Here is a 15,656-nt window from a genome sequence, read left to right as displayed (position 1 = left end):
CATGGGGTCCTGCCTACATGCTACCAACTATGGGGAGGAGGACAATGCCCCACAGCAATACTAAGGGAAGCATCTGCTGTTTACCTGATGGCAAGGCAGACTTCCTTCTGAATTTCAGGGCAGATTTGATCTTTGGGTGCCATCAACAACTGCCAAAGAAGCAATCCTGACCGTCGAATGATGTCTCGGTTCCTTTCACTTTGTGGACTGAAGAAAAACTTAAACACCACCTACAGAAACATACAGGGTTATCTCAACATGCTAATTTCACTGGGGGATAACATTATCCTCTGAATGAAGCACATAGTAGCTAGCCTTATGAGAATATAACCAGGTAGGTTTTTAACTGCAATGTGACCTACTGTGTAATAGTATAGTTATAGTAAATATTTTACAAATGTTATCAGCAACAAGCTATGTTTAGCAAGACTCCATTAAATGCAGTGAAACATGATAATTCTAATCATAGAAGGGGTTAAGACAGGAAAACAGGGATGCTTCTGAATGTTTGTCCTCAGGTAGAAATCAGCTGGCTGAATGCAAGGGTTGTGTTCTCTTTAGTCTGGCATACTTCACAACTGTGCATTTACCTGAAAGACGACCAGGATGCAGCGAATGATGCAGGTGTCTCCGTTAACCATGGCCTTCTCCATGATGTCACAAATGCTGCTCAGATGGTGTGCTTCAATGGGATGCTGCTTTCCCAGGACGCTTGTGATGGGAAGGTTGGGGTTGGTGGCCAAAAGATTGAGCTGGTGGATACACATTGCACCAACATGGTGCAACAACTGGTTGATAACCTCATTTGTGGTTATGGCTTCTTCTGAAAGGTGAAAAGAAAGTGTGAGCAGACACTACAGATGCAGACTCCCAACTTCCATCAATGCTGCTGGAGAAGCCAGAGCATGTGGTAAAAACACTTGGCATTTCTATTTAAAGAGCTACCACTTACTGGGTCCCTTCTCTACTCTGGATGATGGCTCACGTTGGACATGAATTACCTTGCAACGTGGTTATAAATTCAAGACTACTAAAGGACTTTTTGCAGGCTGGAAAGCAACAAGTCAGAGAGTTAAGGAAGTCACCCAAGGTTACACAGCTCCAAAGTTGTCGAACATCTCAGCCCATGTTGGAAACCAAACAAACCAAACTTCCTCAGGTGCCCTACAGTAGAACCACCTGCCATAAACAGCTCCCCTTCGGTATTCAATGTTTCTACCAAACATCTACAACTAAACCTGAAAGTGTCCACAAGTGTCCCCTTATATAAATGGCTTGAAAAAAGGTTTATGGACATGGGCTCAAGTGGTAGAGGGCCTGTCTAGCAAGCCAAAGACTGAATTTAAATCCCAGTAACACAAGAATGGAAAAAACAAAGGGAAGGAGGGAAAGGAGGAGGAAGAGAAGCCTTCAGGACATATCAGAACCCCTTGACTTACATACTTTTCCACTTAATCTATGAACCAATCTCTTCAGGTTACAGATAACGAAAGATTTTGGGTTTCTAAGGTCAAAGAAAGGAGGCTGCTGTTGGTGCAAGTCTCACGCACGGATGCTGCTGTAGGTTTCCAGGTTAACGGAAGACCAAGACAGCACCTGACCTTTGGGCTCTGTGATGACATGGCTGACGCCCAGTCTCTGGCACACGTAGTGGAAGGCCTGGTTCCCAGGGTTGCACCACTGATCAATGTAGTCATTCGAACACGTCCACAGCATGTTGTTCACTGTGTCATAGCAGGCACCTGCACACAGCAGAAGGATGAGGATTCCTTCTAACCTCAACAACCACAGCCACCCACAGAATGACTCAGTAAAGCATGAGATTGGGACCCAGCAAGATGCCAGGATTTAGCTGGCTGTGGTAATCCCAGCATCCTTCAGGAGGCAGAGGAAGGAGGATCAAAAGTTGAAGGCCAGCCTGGGCTACACAGTGAGATCTGTCTCAAAAACAACAGATGGGGGCTGGGAATTTGGCTTAGAGGTAGACTGCTTGCCTTGCATGGATTTGATTCCTCAGCACCACATAAACAGAAAAAGTCAGAAGTAGCACTGTGGCTCAAGAGGTAGAGTGTTAGCCTTTAGCAAAAAGAAGCCAGGGACAGTGCTCAAGTCTGAGTTCGAGCCCTGGGATTGGCAAAAAAAAAAAACAACAAACAATGGATGAAGTTGAGATTTTACTTTTTATTTTTTCCATTTTCTGGATTTCATTTTGATAAATATTTTATATAATCAGAGGCACATAAGCATTGCACCTCTGTGTTCCTTCCCTAAGAATATCTTCCTTGGGCCTCACTGTATATTAATGTCTAATTGATTATGTAACCCCCTTTTTCTTTTTGGTCAGTCCTGGGGCTTGAGCCTAGGCACTGTCCCTGAGCTATTCAGCTCAAGGCTAGTACCACTTTGAGCCACAATGCCACTGGTGGTTAATTGGAGATACAATCTCACAGACTTTCCTGCCTAGGCTGGCTTTGAATTGTGATCCTCAGATCTCAGCCTCCTTAGTAGCTAGGATTACAAGCGTGACCCACCCATGCCTGGCTGTCCCCATCTAGCCTCTGCATATAAGAGAAAACACTTGGGATTGCGAATATGGCCTAGTGGTAAAGTGCTTGCCTTGCATACATGAAGCCCTGGGTTCAATTCCTCAGCACCACATATATAGAAAAAGCCGGAAGTGGCGCTGTGGCTTAAGGGGAAAAGTGCTAGCCTTGAGCAAAATGAAGACAAGAACAGTGTTCAGGCCCTGAGTTCAAGGCCAGGACTGGCCAAAAAAAAAAAAAGAAAAAAGGAAAAACATGTCATTTGTAGGATTTTACTTTGTAATTTTATTTCACTCCCATGTGAGAATAAATTATCTTATTAAAAATTATCAGCTCTTAGCAAATGTGATGTGCTTCCAAAAACAATTCAAGTAGCTTACTATGTAACAATAGGGCCAACAAACATAAACAAGAAACAAAACCTGGATATAAGCTTCCTAGTAGCTAGTGTAAAGATAAACTCCACTAAACTACAACATGTTCACTGTGTAAAAATCACAGAGATAGAGTTTTTGATGGCACATACTTTTGAAAATATTGTAAGCATCACCATACAACCTACTGGACAGGATCTTCAATGATCTTAAATTATGTGAAGAATTTTATGCATAACAGTTTCTTATACTGATTCCCTAAATTAAAGAGTAGTTCTTTTTTTAATCTATTCATTTCAAGGAAACTTGCAAGATTTTTCAAAAACACACCTTGGCTCTCAGGAGGAAATGTGCATTTATTTCTTACCCAATCCAGGCACAAGAGCACCACGCCCCAGTGAGCTTCCAGCAGCGTCTATGAGATCCGCACGGCTCGTGAACTGACCATCCGAAATATTATACACCAGGCTGGAGGCAAGGACTTTGGAAATAAACAGTCAGGTGTTCAGTAAGCCAGCAGACTACTTTTAGGTTCTTAACAAGACACTTATGAAAACCACACCCTTTGATTGTCTATTGGTTGTAACAATAAGGCAAAAACTATACCCACAAGATTACTGAAGACCTAAGTTAAGCCCTAACCTATACTCTGCCCTTTCCTTCCCATTCCACCTTATCCATCCATCCATTCGTTTATTTTTGTGGTGCTGGACATGAAAGTCAGGGCCCTGTGTACGATAGGCAAGCACTCACTACTGAGCTATGTTTCCGGCCATAGTAACCTCTGTAGCTCCAGCAGCACACCAAAAGAATGATGGTCTTGGTCCCCATTGAGCTCCCTATGTATACGTGTCCTTTCTCTACTTGGCCATTTACATGAATACTATTCATTCCTGACAACTTCCAGGTGGCCTCCTTCCTGTGTGCCACCCTGGTCCTTCCTCCCTCTGCACCTACAGCATGTCCACATGCTCCCCAAGCCACCAGCAATGACACAGCACTGCAGGCCACATCCCCATTTCCCACAAGATGAAAAGCTCCTGAAGGCAAGCACCAGTTTTCCTCCTTATAGCAAGCAGTGACCATTGTGGAACCAGGGCACAGAGGATATTTAAGCATTTACTGATTGGTTGGGCCAAAATAGAATTAATGGAGTGACTACATTTTCATGAAAATAATGACACCATGCAAAGGAAGATACTCTTAGGGGAGAAACACAAAGGTGCAATGTGCCTCTGGTTCTATAAAATAATATTTAGGGGCTGAGAATGTGGCCTAATGGTAGAGTGCTTGCCTAGCATACATGAAGCCCTAGGTTTAATTCCTTAGCACCACATACACAGAAAAAACTGGAAGTGGCACTGTGGCTCAAGTGGTAGAGTAATAGCCTTGAGCAAAAAGAAGCCAGTGACAGTGCTCAGGCCCTGAGTCCAAACCCCAGAATAGGCAATCAATCAATCAATAAATAAATAAATAAATAAATAAAAATTTAAAAGCCTAATGATTAATTTTCATGAGTTACTCTACCTTAGAGACTTAAGGGGATATGCACTGTTAGCACACACACACACAAAAAAGGCATTGAGAACAAGTCCAACCAATTTAATTAAAGGATAGAGAGAGCGTGAGGCACATGCAGCAACTGAGATAGCCCGACACTGGCAAGGTTGAGGCTGGACATACTGCTTGAACTGCTGAGGTCAAATGTACATAATTCTGAGGTTTTGGTTAGGGCAAAAAATCCTTTTCTAAAATATAAATGTGAAATAAAACTCTTCCAAGGAATTACTGCTAGAAAATTATTTTAAGATGATACTATGAAATACTGGGAAATGAAGTAAATTGAATTATGCACCCTCTTCCATAAAAATCTTTAACAATACATTACATTTAGAAAACATTAATAAGTTTTACATCTATTACTTCCTTCCAGTGTTTTTGTTTTAAACTTTCTATAGTTGTTTTACATACTTACTTAGTAGTTTTAGAATTTTATCAGTCAGCAGAACTCATTCCATGTAACTAGTAAATAAATTATTTTATCTCCTAAAATGATTCACCAAAATGATTATTATTCCTGGTAATCTTATAGAATAACAGTTATATTGTCATTTAGGCTGGGGGAGGTAGCTTGGTGGTAGAGCATTTGCCTAGCATTCACAGCTTCTGGTACAATCCCTAGCACCAAAAATAAAAAATAAAAGTAGTTCCTAGCCTATATAATAATGGATGGAGAGAGAGAGAGAGAGAGAGAGAGAGAGAGAGAGAGAGAGAGAGAGAGAGAGAGAGAGAGAGAGAGATTCTTTCCAATTATGGGACTTGAAGCCAGGGCCTAGGCACTGTCTCTGAGCCTTTCTATGCTCAAGGCTGGCAATCTACCACTTGAGCCAAAGAGCCACTTCTGGTTTTTGAGTGGTTAATTGGAGATGAAGAGTCTCACAGGGACTTTTCTGGCCGAGTTGGCTTCAAACCGCGATCCTCAGATCTCAACCTTCTTAGTAGCTAGGATTACAGGTGTGAGCCAGCCCGGCGCTATAATTATCTTATTATTTTAGGTTGCTGTCATAAAAGTATCCTAAACTACTTAGCAGAGTAAACTTAAGGGCTGGGGATATAGCCTAGTGGCAAGAGTGCCTGCCTCGGATACACGAGGCCCGAGGTTCGATTCCCCAGCACCACATATACAGAAAACGGCCAGAAGCGGCGCTGTGGCTCAAGTGGCAGAGTGCTAGCCTTGAGCGGGAAGAAGCCAGGGACAGTGCTCAGGCCCTGAGTCCAAGGCCCAGGACTGGCCAAAAAAAACAAAAAAACAAAAAAAAACAGAGTAAACTTAAAATAATAGGGAAGTCTTAAGTTTCAGAGTTTCAGGTGAATTAGGAAAAGTACAACAATTACAGTGCACTTACTTTTTAAAGACGACAAACCACTTGTTCCACCAAAAAGAGAGCGTGTTGCAGAGCTGCCTGATCCTCCTGGAGGGGGGACCAGCATCACCAAGTATGTGCCACAGGTGTAGATGGGCGTCTTCCGCAGCATCTTCAGAGGTAGCCCACAGCTAGTATTTGCTAGAGAAACAAACAAAAATGCTAAGTGGAAATATTAGAAAAAACTAGTGTATCATAAAGGATACCCAAACTTAAAACAGATTAGACGCGGGCAATCAATGGAGGAGGTTAAGATTAGGAGGATCATGGTTTGAGGCCAACCTAGGCAAAAAGTTCATGAGACTCCTTCTCAACCAACAGCTGGGTGTGGTGGCATGTGACTGTCATTCCAGCTACATGGGAATCTGAGATCTGAGGACTGACGTTCAAAGCCAGGCAGAAAAATCAATGAGATTCTAATCTCCAATTCATGATCAAAAATCTGGAAGTAGAGTGCTAGCCTTAAGCAAAAAAGCTCAGAGACAGCACCCAGGCCCTGAGTTCAAGCTCCAGGACCAGCACACATATATAAATACACAAAAATGACTGAGCCAGACACTAGTGGCTCATGCTTATAATCATAGCTACTCAGGGGACTGAGATCTGAGGATCACTGTTCAAAACCAGCCTGGGCAGGAAAGTCTGTAAGACGCTTATCTCCAATTAACCACCAAAAAATCCCCCCCCCCAAATGAAGTAGAACTGTGGCTCAAGGCTCAAGTGGTAGAGTGCTAGCTTTAAGCTCAGGGATAGGTCTTGATTTCAAGCCACAGGACTAGCACCTCACTCTCTACTCCTCCCCCACAAAAAGTAGCTGAATATAGGCATGCAAGGAAACCGTCCTGGGGTGCACATAGCATCCTACCAGCTTGGTCCTCCTTCAGTGTGTTGGAGATGGTAGAACCAGTCAGGGCCGCAAGCGTTGCCGATGGGGAGGCTCTGTACCGAGACAACCTGCTCAGAAGCATCTCATTAATGCTCTTGGCAGACTCGCCTTCTTTCCTCATGAGGATTGTGCGTTCCTGAAGTGGGTTGGCTACAAGTACCCCATTCTCAACCTAAGATTTAAAGTGCAAGAGCTTCCATTTAGGTGGCAAGTTTCTACTTGAGAATATTACTGTGACCCAGTTGCTTAACATTCCTAAAACTGCACCTGAGTGAGAATAGCCCTCAAAACTTCCATGCTCTGTAGGTGGCTACAGACAAAAGAAGGCTGTGCTGTCTGTGATCTGTCATTTTTCATAACAGCCCAGATTATTCTGAATGCAATCATCTGGATTTAATAGGTTCTACGAAAAGTAGTTGATTAAAATTCCTTAGACGACATTCTGTAAGCAGAGCTCACTAATTGTGAGCCTCTGACAGTTACCAGGAAGACAGAGGAAAACAAATCAATCAGCCTTTGAGTTACTGCTAGGACAACTGTGAGATTCATGTCTTCTTGAACTATAATCGGTGGCTAAAATCAAAACTCTCAATGAACAGTAGTTACAATCTGTTCCAGCTGCTTGGACACTGGCAGGCTAATATTGGAACAAGGCAGACCTGGCTAAAAGAGCATACCAACCTCAAGTGCACCCTAGCCAGGCCTGGCAGCCATCTCATTTGTCATTAGAGCATTCCTCACTGTCTGCCAGTGGGGAACTGCCCTTAGCATCCTACCTGCCTTTCTTTGTCTTTGTTGTTCTTCTACAGATTTCCTTACTGCTAAAAAGATGCAGACTACATCCTATAGCTTCTCCCTCTCACTTCTCCTCCAACTCCAGAAGCTTTAAACCTATGTTCATACTCTCCCTTCATGCTTTCCTAGGAAGCAGTGTTTTGTCTTACAATACCTTACAGCATCTTAATCTTCCTTTTCCATCTTAAGTCCTGGGCTCCCTTCTATCCTTTCCTCCTGGTCAGCATTTCTCCTACATTGACTTTCTTCTGTGTTCAGATTTCACAGAACTGTGTTTCTTAGCAAATCCTCTGTGTTCCTGAGCATACCTCCCTTTCCCCACTTTCACTGTCAAATGATCCAGCTCTATCACAAGTGCCCCATAGGCTGAAGCTCCTTCATCTCAACAGGTCCCAGAAACTCATCCCACCAGGAAGGCAAGCATGACTAGCCTGTTGGGGTACATGGAGACAAGAGGAAATGAGAATCCTGTGAGGTGGGAATCCTCTGTGAAGCCACAGAAAGCAAGTCCCAAAGAAAGGCTGATAACAGACAAGAGGACAGAGAAAGCACAGGCAGGAAAAATTCCAAGGGCTGTCCACACATTCCCAATGGCAGGAGAAAAGAGTTCTCTGAGAGTGAAAATACTGCTTCTTCCCATCTTGTCTGGCCCCTCAACTCCACTCCCAAGTGCATGGCCACTCACTACTGGATCAGAGAAAAGCACTCTTTCCTTGACTTCCTTGCAGGTGGACCATGGCTGCCAGCCTTCTTGAGCTTCTCCTTCCTCCAGCTCAGCTTCAGCCACAGTGGCAGACCACACTCCTGATGGGTTTCTTTCATACATGTGCACTCATTATGAGGAAAGTACTCAGGGTGCTAGGGGGTGGAGCAGCTCAGTTCCTGCCTTCCCAACTCTCCCACTTTCTTTTTTTCTCTTTTTGCCAGTTCTGGGCCTTGGACTCAGGGCCTGAGCACTATCCCTGGCTTCTTTTTGCTCTAGGCTAGCACTATGCCACTTGAGCCACAGTGCCACTTCTGGCCATTTTCTATAAATGTGGTGCTGGGGAATTGAACCCAGGGCTTCAAGTATACAAGGCAAGCACTCTTGCCACTAGGCCATATTCCCAGCCCCAACTCTCCCATTTTCTTGCTGGTCCCACAACTCAAGACCCCCACCTGGGACTCTGGCCCAGATCCTCCTTCATGCCTCAGGCAGAATGCTGCCTACTCATCCCACAGGATGGCCACACTCGGGAGGCACTAGGTGGGTGGGCACACAATGCCTTGCTGGACACACAGACCCAGGCCCTCTGGAGTCAATGTTCACCTCTGTAACAACCCCCAGGCTTGATCCACAGACCCACCCTCGCTGCTGAGACCTGGCCCCACTGTCTCAGCACCCACAACCACTCCACTGGCATTTCTACTCCACCAGCCCCCCCGTCCCCGCCCTGGCTTTTTTAGTGGCACTGAGGTTTGAGCTCAGGGCCCTGGACTTGCTAGGTGTGCTGCCATTTAGGATCCACCTTCCTGCTTCTCCTTCTTTGGGCACTGTTTTTCCCTCACTCTCCTACTAACTAACCTTTGGTAGTCATAGATCTATTTATGTTGAACAACTCTAAATATAACCCTTTAAAAGCATCCAAGATAAAAAATCGATCTGTTTAAGCTTGGCATTATTGATCTGGCTCTATGAGAAAATCAATGGATAGCTTAAAAAACAAATGTCAGGCACTGGTGGCTCATGCCTGTCATCCTAGCTACGCAGGAGGCTGAGATCTGAGGATCGTGGTTTGAAGCCAGCCTGGGCAGAAAAGACCCCATGAGACTCTTATCCCCAATTAATCACAGAAAACGCTAGAAGTGCTGTGGCTGAAGTGGCAGAGCACTAGCCTTGAGCAAAAGGAGCCCAGGGACAGCACCTAAGCTCAGAGTTCGAGCCCCATGACTGGCAAAAAAAAAAATAATTAAAAAAATAGAAACATAAAATATAGATAGATCCTCTACTTGTTAACTCTGCAGTGACTTCATATTGCTTACAACAAAAGCCATACTCCTGCCCTGCCCCAGCTTTCTCCCTGGCTTCAGCCTCTTCCCCAATACCACACTGCACTGCCTCCTAGTTCTAGGTCCCACTTCTTAAATGATCCACCTGTTTCTGTTTGTTCTGGAAGCTCTAATTCCTTAGAAATCCCTCCATCCAGGAAGTACTGATCATTATTAGAATGGTAGATGGTCCTTATCAACCACCCCCTAATCTAGAGGGGCTCCCTACCATCCCATTCTCTTGTCACATCACCTTTATATGGGGTCAGTTGTGGGGCTAGAACTCTGGGCCTGGGTGCTGTCTCAGAACTCTTTAGCACAAGGCTAGTGCTCTACCACTTTGAGCCATAGCTCCACTTCTAGCTTTCTGGTGGTTAAATGGAGATAAGAGTCTCCTAGACCTTCCTGCTGGGGCTTGTCCTTGAACTAAGATCCTCAGATCTCAGCCTCCTGAGTAGCTAGGACTAAGGTGTGAGCCACCGGTACCTGGAATCACTGTACTTTCCTTCTCCTCAGCATTAACCAATAGCTGGAATTAGTTCCTTCTTGTTCCTCACTTTTCTTCTCTAAGCCCATGACAACAAAGGCTTTCTGACTTGCTTGCTATCTAGCTTGCTTACTATCAACCTGGCAGTTACTCAGCTCAAACCAAATGAAGGAACAGAAATTTAGACCTGTGGATCATAAATTAAAGGAAATGTTAAGTCTTAGGGAGAAGAGACCCAGGCAGCCATTATGGTACTGCCCATGTCTTTAGGAAGGAACACGGAGAAGACAAAATAGCACTAAAACTATCAATCTAACCAGCTAAAAACACTTTATGCTGAGCAATGGGGGCAAGCTGTCAGAATAAAATAGAAGCCACATGTAAGAAAGTAGTGTGCTAAGGCAAAGGAGTTAGAAGAGTCAGAATGTTCCACAGCAGGCTGGCACTGGCTACTGTGTTGTCATGAAGTCCACATGGCCATTTAGCAAGTGAGAAACATGATACATACAGGAGCTTGGTAAGTGCTCATCCTCCCTGAAAACAGCTCCATGATGTCCCAGGTTTAGCCTAGGTTATTGCCATATGGAAAACCAGCAGAGGGAAGCTCTGGGGGCTGAGACAGCCCAGTCAAGCTCTCAGGAACTGAAATGGGAACAGGGGACTGTCAGACTGCAATGGGAGATGTCTTCTCTTCTTTATACAAAAAAGCATGCATGTCCACAGAAGTGGGTGGACCTAGAGGTCCAAGTACAGGCTCTGGCTGAGAGATCTCTGCCCACTCAGCCTGCTGAGACACCAAAGGCCACTGAGGAAGATGAGCAGTGAGAGCAAACAGAAGGGTCCTGGAAACAAGCTGGCCTGTGTGAAGGAGGTGGCAAGGCAAACAGGCTAAGAAGACCATGGTGTCCACAAGCCAGGCAAAAGCAGTGTCACTCACAACCAGTATTGCTAAAGGTCAAGTGAAAGAAGGCTGAGTTGAGTGGGACTAATCCTTGCCAGGTGTGGGAGTACATGCCTAGCCTATAATCCAGAACTCAAGAGGCTGAGGCAGAACAACTTCAAGTTCAAGGTTACCCTGGGTACATATGAAGGCCTCTCTCAAAAAACAAACAAGTAATAAAAAATATTACAACCCTTAGTTTGGTCTAGTATTCTTAATATTTCTATATTCAAATTTCAAATAATCTCCAAAAAGATTTGGTTTTTACAGTAGATTTGAACTCAAAAATGATTCCAAGATGCTTCTTTATTCTAGAGTAGGCCCTTCCTCCCTGATGTTTGATGTCATGCTGTGGGCAGGGGCTATTTTAGGCATTCCATTTCCTCCAGGGGCTTCTGATCTATAAGTATATAAGTAAAAATACCCTTATGAGCTGGGCACTCATGGTGTACACCTGTAACCCTAGCTACTCAGGGGGCTGCGATCTGAGGATTGTGGTTCAAAGCCTGCCAGAGTAAACAAATTTGTAAGACTCCTGTGTCCACTTAACCAGAAAAGAGCTGGAAGTGAAGCTGTGACTCAAGTGGTGGAGCACCAGCCTTGAGTGAAAAAGCCAAGTGAAAGTGTGAGGCACTGAGTTCAAGCCCTAATACTGGAAAAAGAAAAAAAGAAAATTGTTATCTTTCCTGCTTCATACAGTCTTCAAAGACATGCCAGAGGAAATCCCACCATAAGGAAACAGGACCTTTGGATGCTGACAGCAAGTGAAAGCGAATGGCAATGTTTCTGCAAAGATAAGAATGGTACACTCACCACAAGTTCAAAAACGTCCATGAAGACAGAGTGTCCCTTGGGAGTTTTCTCATTCAGACTGGCAGGGGACCAGATCCAGTAGAAGTAAGTGCCATCAGAAGAGAGGTGCACGGTGCTCATGGTGCTGCCGACAGGGAGGTGGTTGGGTGGCATGGGCACCACCTGGCACACCTGGCCGGGAAAGGGAAGATATCTATTAGTGAGACACAGACACCCTGATGATTGTCATGCACTGTTCAGATATTATGTCCAAAATAAGGAATCATTGGTCTTCCTGGGCCAAATAAAACTTAGTTACCTCTACAAAGAATACATAAAACTTACATGGTGAAAATATAAAAAGCTCATAAAGTGGGCAGTGAAATAATTTGAGTAGCCATGTAGCAGATGAAAATACAGAGATTAATTTCTAAGATTGAATCTGTTATGCATGTACATTTGATCTAACATTTAAAATGCAGTTTTAAGTCGGTCATGGTGGTATACACCTACAATCCCAGCACTTGGGATGCTGAGGGAAGAGGACTGTAAGTGGAAGGTCAGCATGGACTACATAGGCACTGGCTCAAAACACATACATATCCCACACACATACACACTAAAAACATCAAAAATAAGTAAAAATGTAAACAACAACAAAAACAGAAAGCGAAGTATTAGAAAAATAGTACCTTCTAAAATTTCTATTAAGACTATTAATTTTACTTCAAAGACAAGAACCATATCTTCTACATCTTTATATCCCTGGCACCTAATGAGCATGTCATGATTTAATAAATCTCGTGATTTAATAAATATGTAAGGATAAAAGAAATATCTATAAAGATGTTGAAAAGAAAAAGCAGAGAGGGCAAAGAAGAAATGCAGAAAGATTTTAAAAATGAAAAGAAGAAGGTCCATGACAGACTTCAACTAAGCACACGGGGGCTGAGTGAAACCCAAGTCCACTGGTACAAAAAAAGAAAAAAAAAGAAGTGGAATGTTTGTGCTCAGCATGCACACAGTACTGGCCTGATCCCCAGCACAAAAGCTAAAAAAGAAAAAAAAGTTTGCTGTTAGCCTTTTCCATCACTCAGATCCGAGGGAGACCAGAAGCCATTGAAGAAAAACTGTAGACACAATGGGCCAAGAATATGGCTTAGTGGTAGAGAGCTTGCCTAGCATGCATGAAGCCCTGGGTATTCCTCAGTACCACAGAAACAGAAAAAGCTGGAAGTGGCACTGTGGTTCACATGGTTGACTGCTAGCCTTGAGCAAAAGAAGCTCAAGGACAGTGCCCAGGCCCTGAGTTCAAGCCCCAGGACTGGCAAAACAAAACAACACTGTAAACACTGAAAGGAAGCCACTCAGAGAGGCAACTATATCCATTGTGTCAATGTTATTTCTGATGACATCAGCAACTTTTCTCACTGTCTTTAAAATAGCAAAGAGAATGCAGTGTCGTCTGTTTACCTGGAGGGTATTCTGGTCAATGACCTGGAAAAGGGAATGAGGTTTGTTGTCGAATGAGACAGGCCGGTGGAGGAGACTGCCACTGCCAAAAGCCACCCATCCTGGCTCCAGCTCCTCGTTCCGGCAGTACACAAACCCTCTGGAAGCAAAAAAGACACAAGTGGGATCCTGGCCAGGTATGTAGCCCAACCAGGAGATAGGACAGACAATTATGACCTAATTTTTAAAAATGACCATAAGGTAAAACAGCTGCAAAAGGTATTATGCAGGAATGAATTATGGTAACGTTAGGACTGGCCAAGTTTGGCAAAAGTTAACTTTACACATGAGTTGGGAAGAAGATAAAGGTTAGGTAAAACATTTCACAAAACATATCTGAGGGGCTGGGAATATGGCCTAGTGGCAAGAGTACTTGCTTCGTATACATGAAGCCCTGGGTTCGATTCCCCAGCACCACATATATAGAAAACGGCCAGAAGTGGCGCTGTGGCTCAAGTGGCAGAGTGCTAGCCTTGAGCAAAAAGAAGCCAGGGTCAGTGCTCAGGCCCTGAGTCCAAAGCCCAGGACTGGCAAAAAAAAAAAAAAAAAAAAAACATATCTAAGGGCTGGGAATATGGCCTAGTGGTAGAGTGCTTGCCTCCTATACATGAAGCCCTGGGTTCGATTCCTCAGCACCACATATATAGAAAATGGTGCTGTGGCTCAAGTGGCAGATTGCTAGCCTTGAGCAAAAAGAAGCCAGGGATAGTGCTCAGGCCCTGAGTCCAAGGGCCAGGACTGGCAAAAACAAAAAAACAAAAAAACAAAAAAAACATATCTGAGACTCTCTAACTGCAATTTCTGTTTGTAAGAATTTATGGATCTGGTATCTCAACTGACATTAGCTAAGCTAATGTCAAATCCAAGAAGAAAATGACTTAACTAGCAAAATGTCCCAACCTAGAGAAGTCATGACACTCTTCAAAGACATCCAGATTATAGAAAAATATCTGGCTGGAAAGAATGGACTTGGGGCAGGAGTCAATACAAAGCTAAGGGCTGGGAATATGGCCTAGTAGCAAGAGTGCTTGCCTCCTACACATGAAGCTCTCGGTTCGATTCCCCAGCACCACATATATGGAAAATGGCCAAAAGGGGCGCTGTGGCTCAGGTGGCAGAGTGCTAGCCTTGAGCGGGGGAAAAAGCCAGGGAAGGTGCTCAGGCCCTGAGTCCAAGGCCCAGGACTGGCCAAAAAAAAGAAAATACAAAGCTAAAAAGCATTCATAGAACAAGATGGCAAAAGTGGCCATCAGAAGAGCCTGGAGTCCTCTGCCTGGAGACCTGTTGCTGGTCCTGGTGAATGGAGAACCAGGACACACCAGTTTATGTAAGAGGAAAACATTCCTGCCAAATCATTCAAGAAGTTCCATGCAACTGACCTGAGAGTACCATGTAATCCAGACCCCAGTTTGCTTACTCCTCTTCCAACTGAGTTAGTGGTGTACAAGTAAAGACCATCCGCAGTGAGACAGCGCCCCAAGTCAGCATCTGAAATTCATGTGCCACAGGTAAGTTTTATATATTTTTTTCTTTAATGAAATTGTAAACATGCTTTTTTTCCTAATGAAAAAGGCATTAAGAGGCAGAGTGAAAGTAATCTTTCACTTAAAAAAAAAAACACGTGAAATGTGACTTTCAGGGTCACTTTGAGGGCTTGAACCCCTCAAATCAAATGTTCATAAGGCATGTGGGAACAGGGACCAAGAGCAGGTAGTTCCAGATATGGGAACTACCTGGTCAGCCTGTCAAGTGTTTTTTTGTTGTTGTTGCTGTTGTTTTTTCTTATTTTGAGAGGCAAAAGCTCTAAATCAAGTTTATACATTCTAAACTTGAACCTGAAATGACTAAGAACCACATTTCCACTAATAATTGCATAGCAAGGAAGGCTACAAGTTCTTATGCCTTTCTTAGTGCCTGGTCATCTGCAGAACAAGATAAAGACACTGTCCATAAAGGACAAATGGGATTGTCCTGAGGGTAGAATCTACACCCAACCTGGTGCCAAAGGCTCCCATTCTCACATCCTAATTTTAGTTCTGGAGGGAATGGCAGGAAAGTTTCACCAACCACTCCTGAGTGAATACAACTAATAAAGAACTCAGGGCCTGGGCTCTGTCACTGAACTCTTCTACTTAAGGCTAGTACTACTCTACCACTTGGAGCCACAGCATCATTTCAGGTTTTCTTGTAGTTAACTGGAGACAAGTCTCATGAACTTTTTTTTCCTGCCCAAGCTGGTTTTGGACTGCTATTCTCAGATTTCAGCCTCCAGAGTAGCTAGGATTACAGGCATGAGCCACCAGCACAATTTCTATATATGATAGAAACACAATTTCTAAAACACAATTCTAAAACACAATTTCTATATATGATAG

General features: G+C 43.9%; 1 protein-coding gene across 1 annotated transcript in view; it reads right to left on the bottom strand.

Moving 5' to 3' along the window:
- The window catches only part of Hectd4 (HECT domain E3 ubiquitin protein ligase 4), a 124,434-nt gene that overhangs the window by 72,113 nt on the left and 36,665 nt on the right, over positions 1 to 15,656 (bottom strand). The window contains 9 exon segments of the mRNA XM_048342915.1: positions 85 to 230; positions 591 to 823; positions 1,602 to 1,742; positions 3,285 to 3,398; positions 5,824 to 5,982; positions 6,707 to 6,899; positions 11,791 to 11,961; positions 13,243 to 13,381; positions 14,661 to 14,769. Coding sequence (XP_048198872.1) covers positions 85 to 230; positions 591 to 823; positions 1,602 to 1,742; positions 3,285 to 3,398; positions 5,824 to 5,982; positions 6,707 to 6,899; positions 11,791 to 11,961; positions 13,243 to 13,381; positions 14,661 to 14,769 — 1,405 coding nt within the window.

The sequence above is a fragment of the Perognathus longimembris genome, chromosome 3 (assembly GCF_023159225.1).
Source record: "Perognathus longimembris pacificus isolate PPM17 chromosome 3, ASM2315922v1, whole genome shotgun sequence".
In the NCBI taxonomy this organism is placed as follows: domain Eukaryota; kingdom Metazoa; phylum Chordata; class Mammalia; order Rodentia; family Heteromyidae; genus Perognathus; species Perognathus longimembris.
The sequence above is the reverse complement of the archived record's forward strand: the minus strand, read 5'-3'. Positions and strand labels throughout refer to the sequence as shown.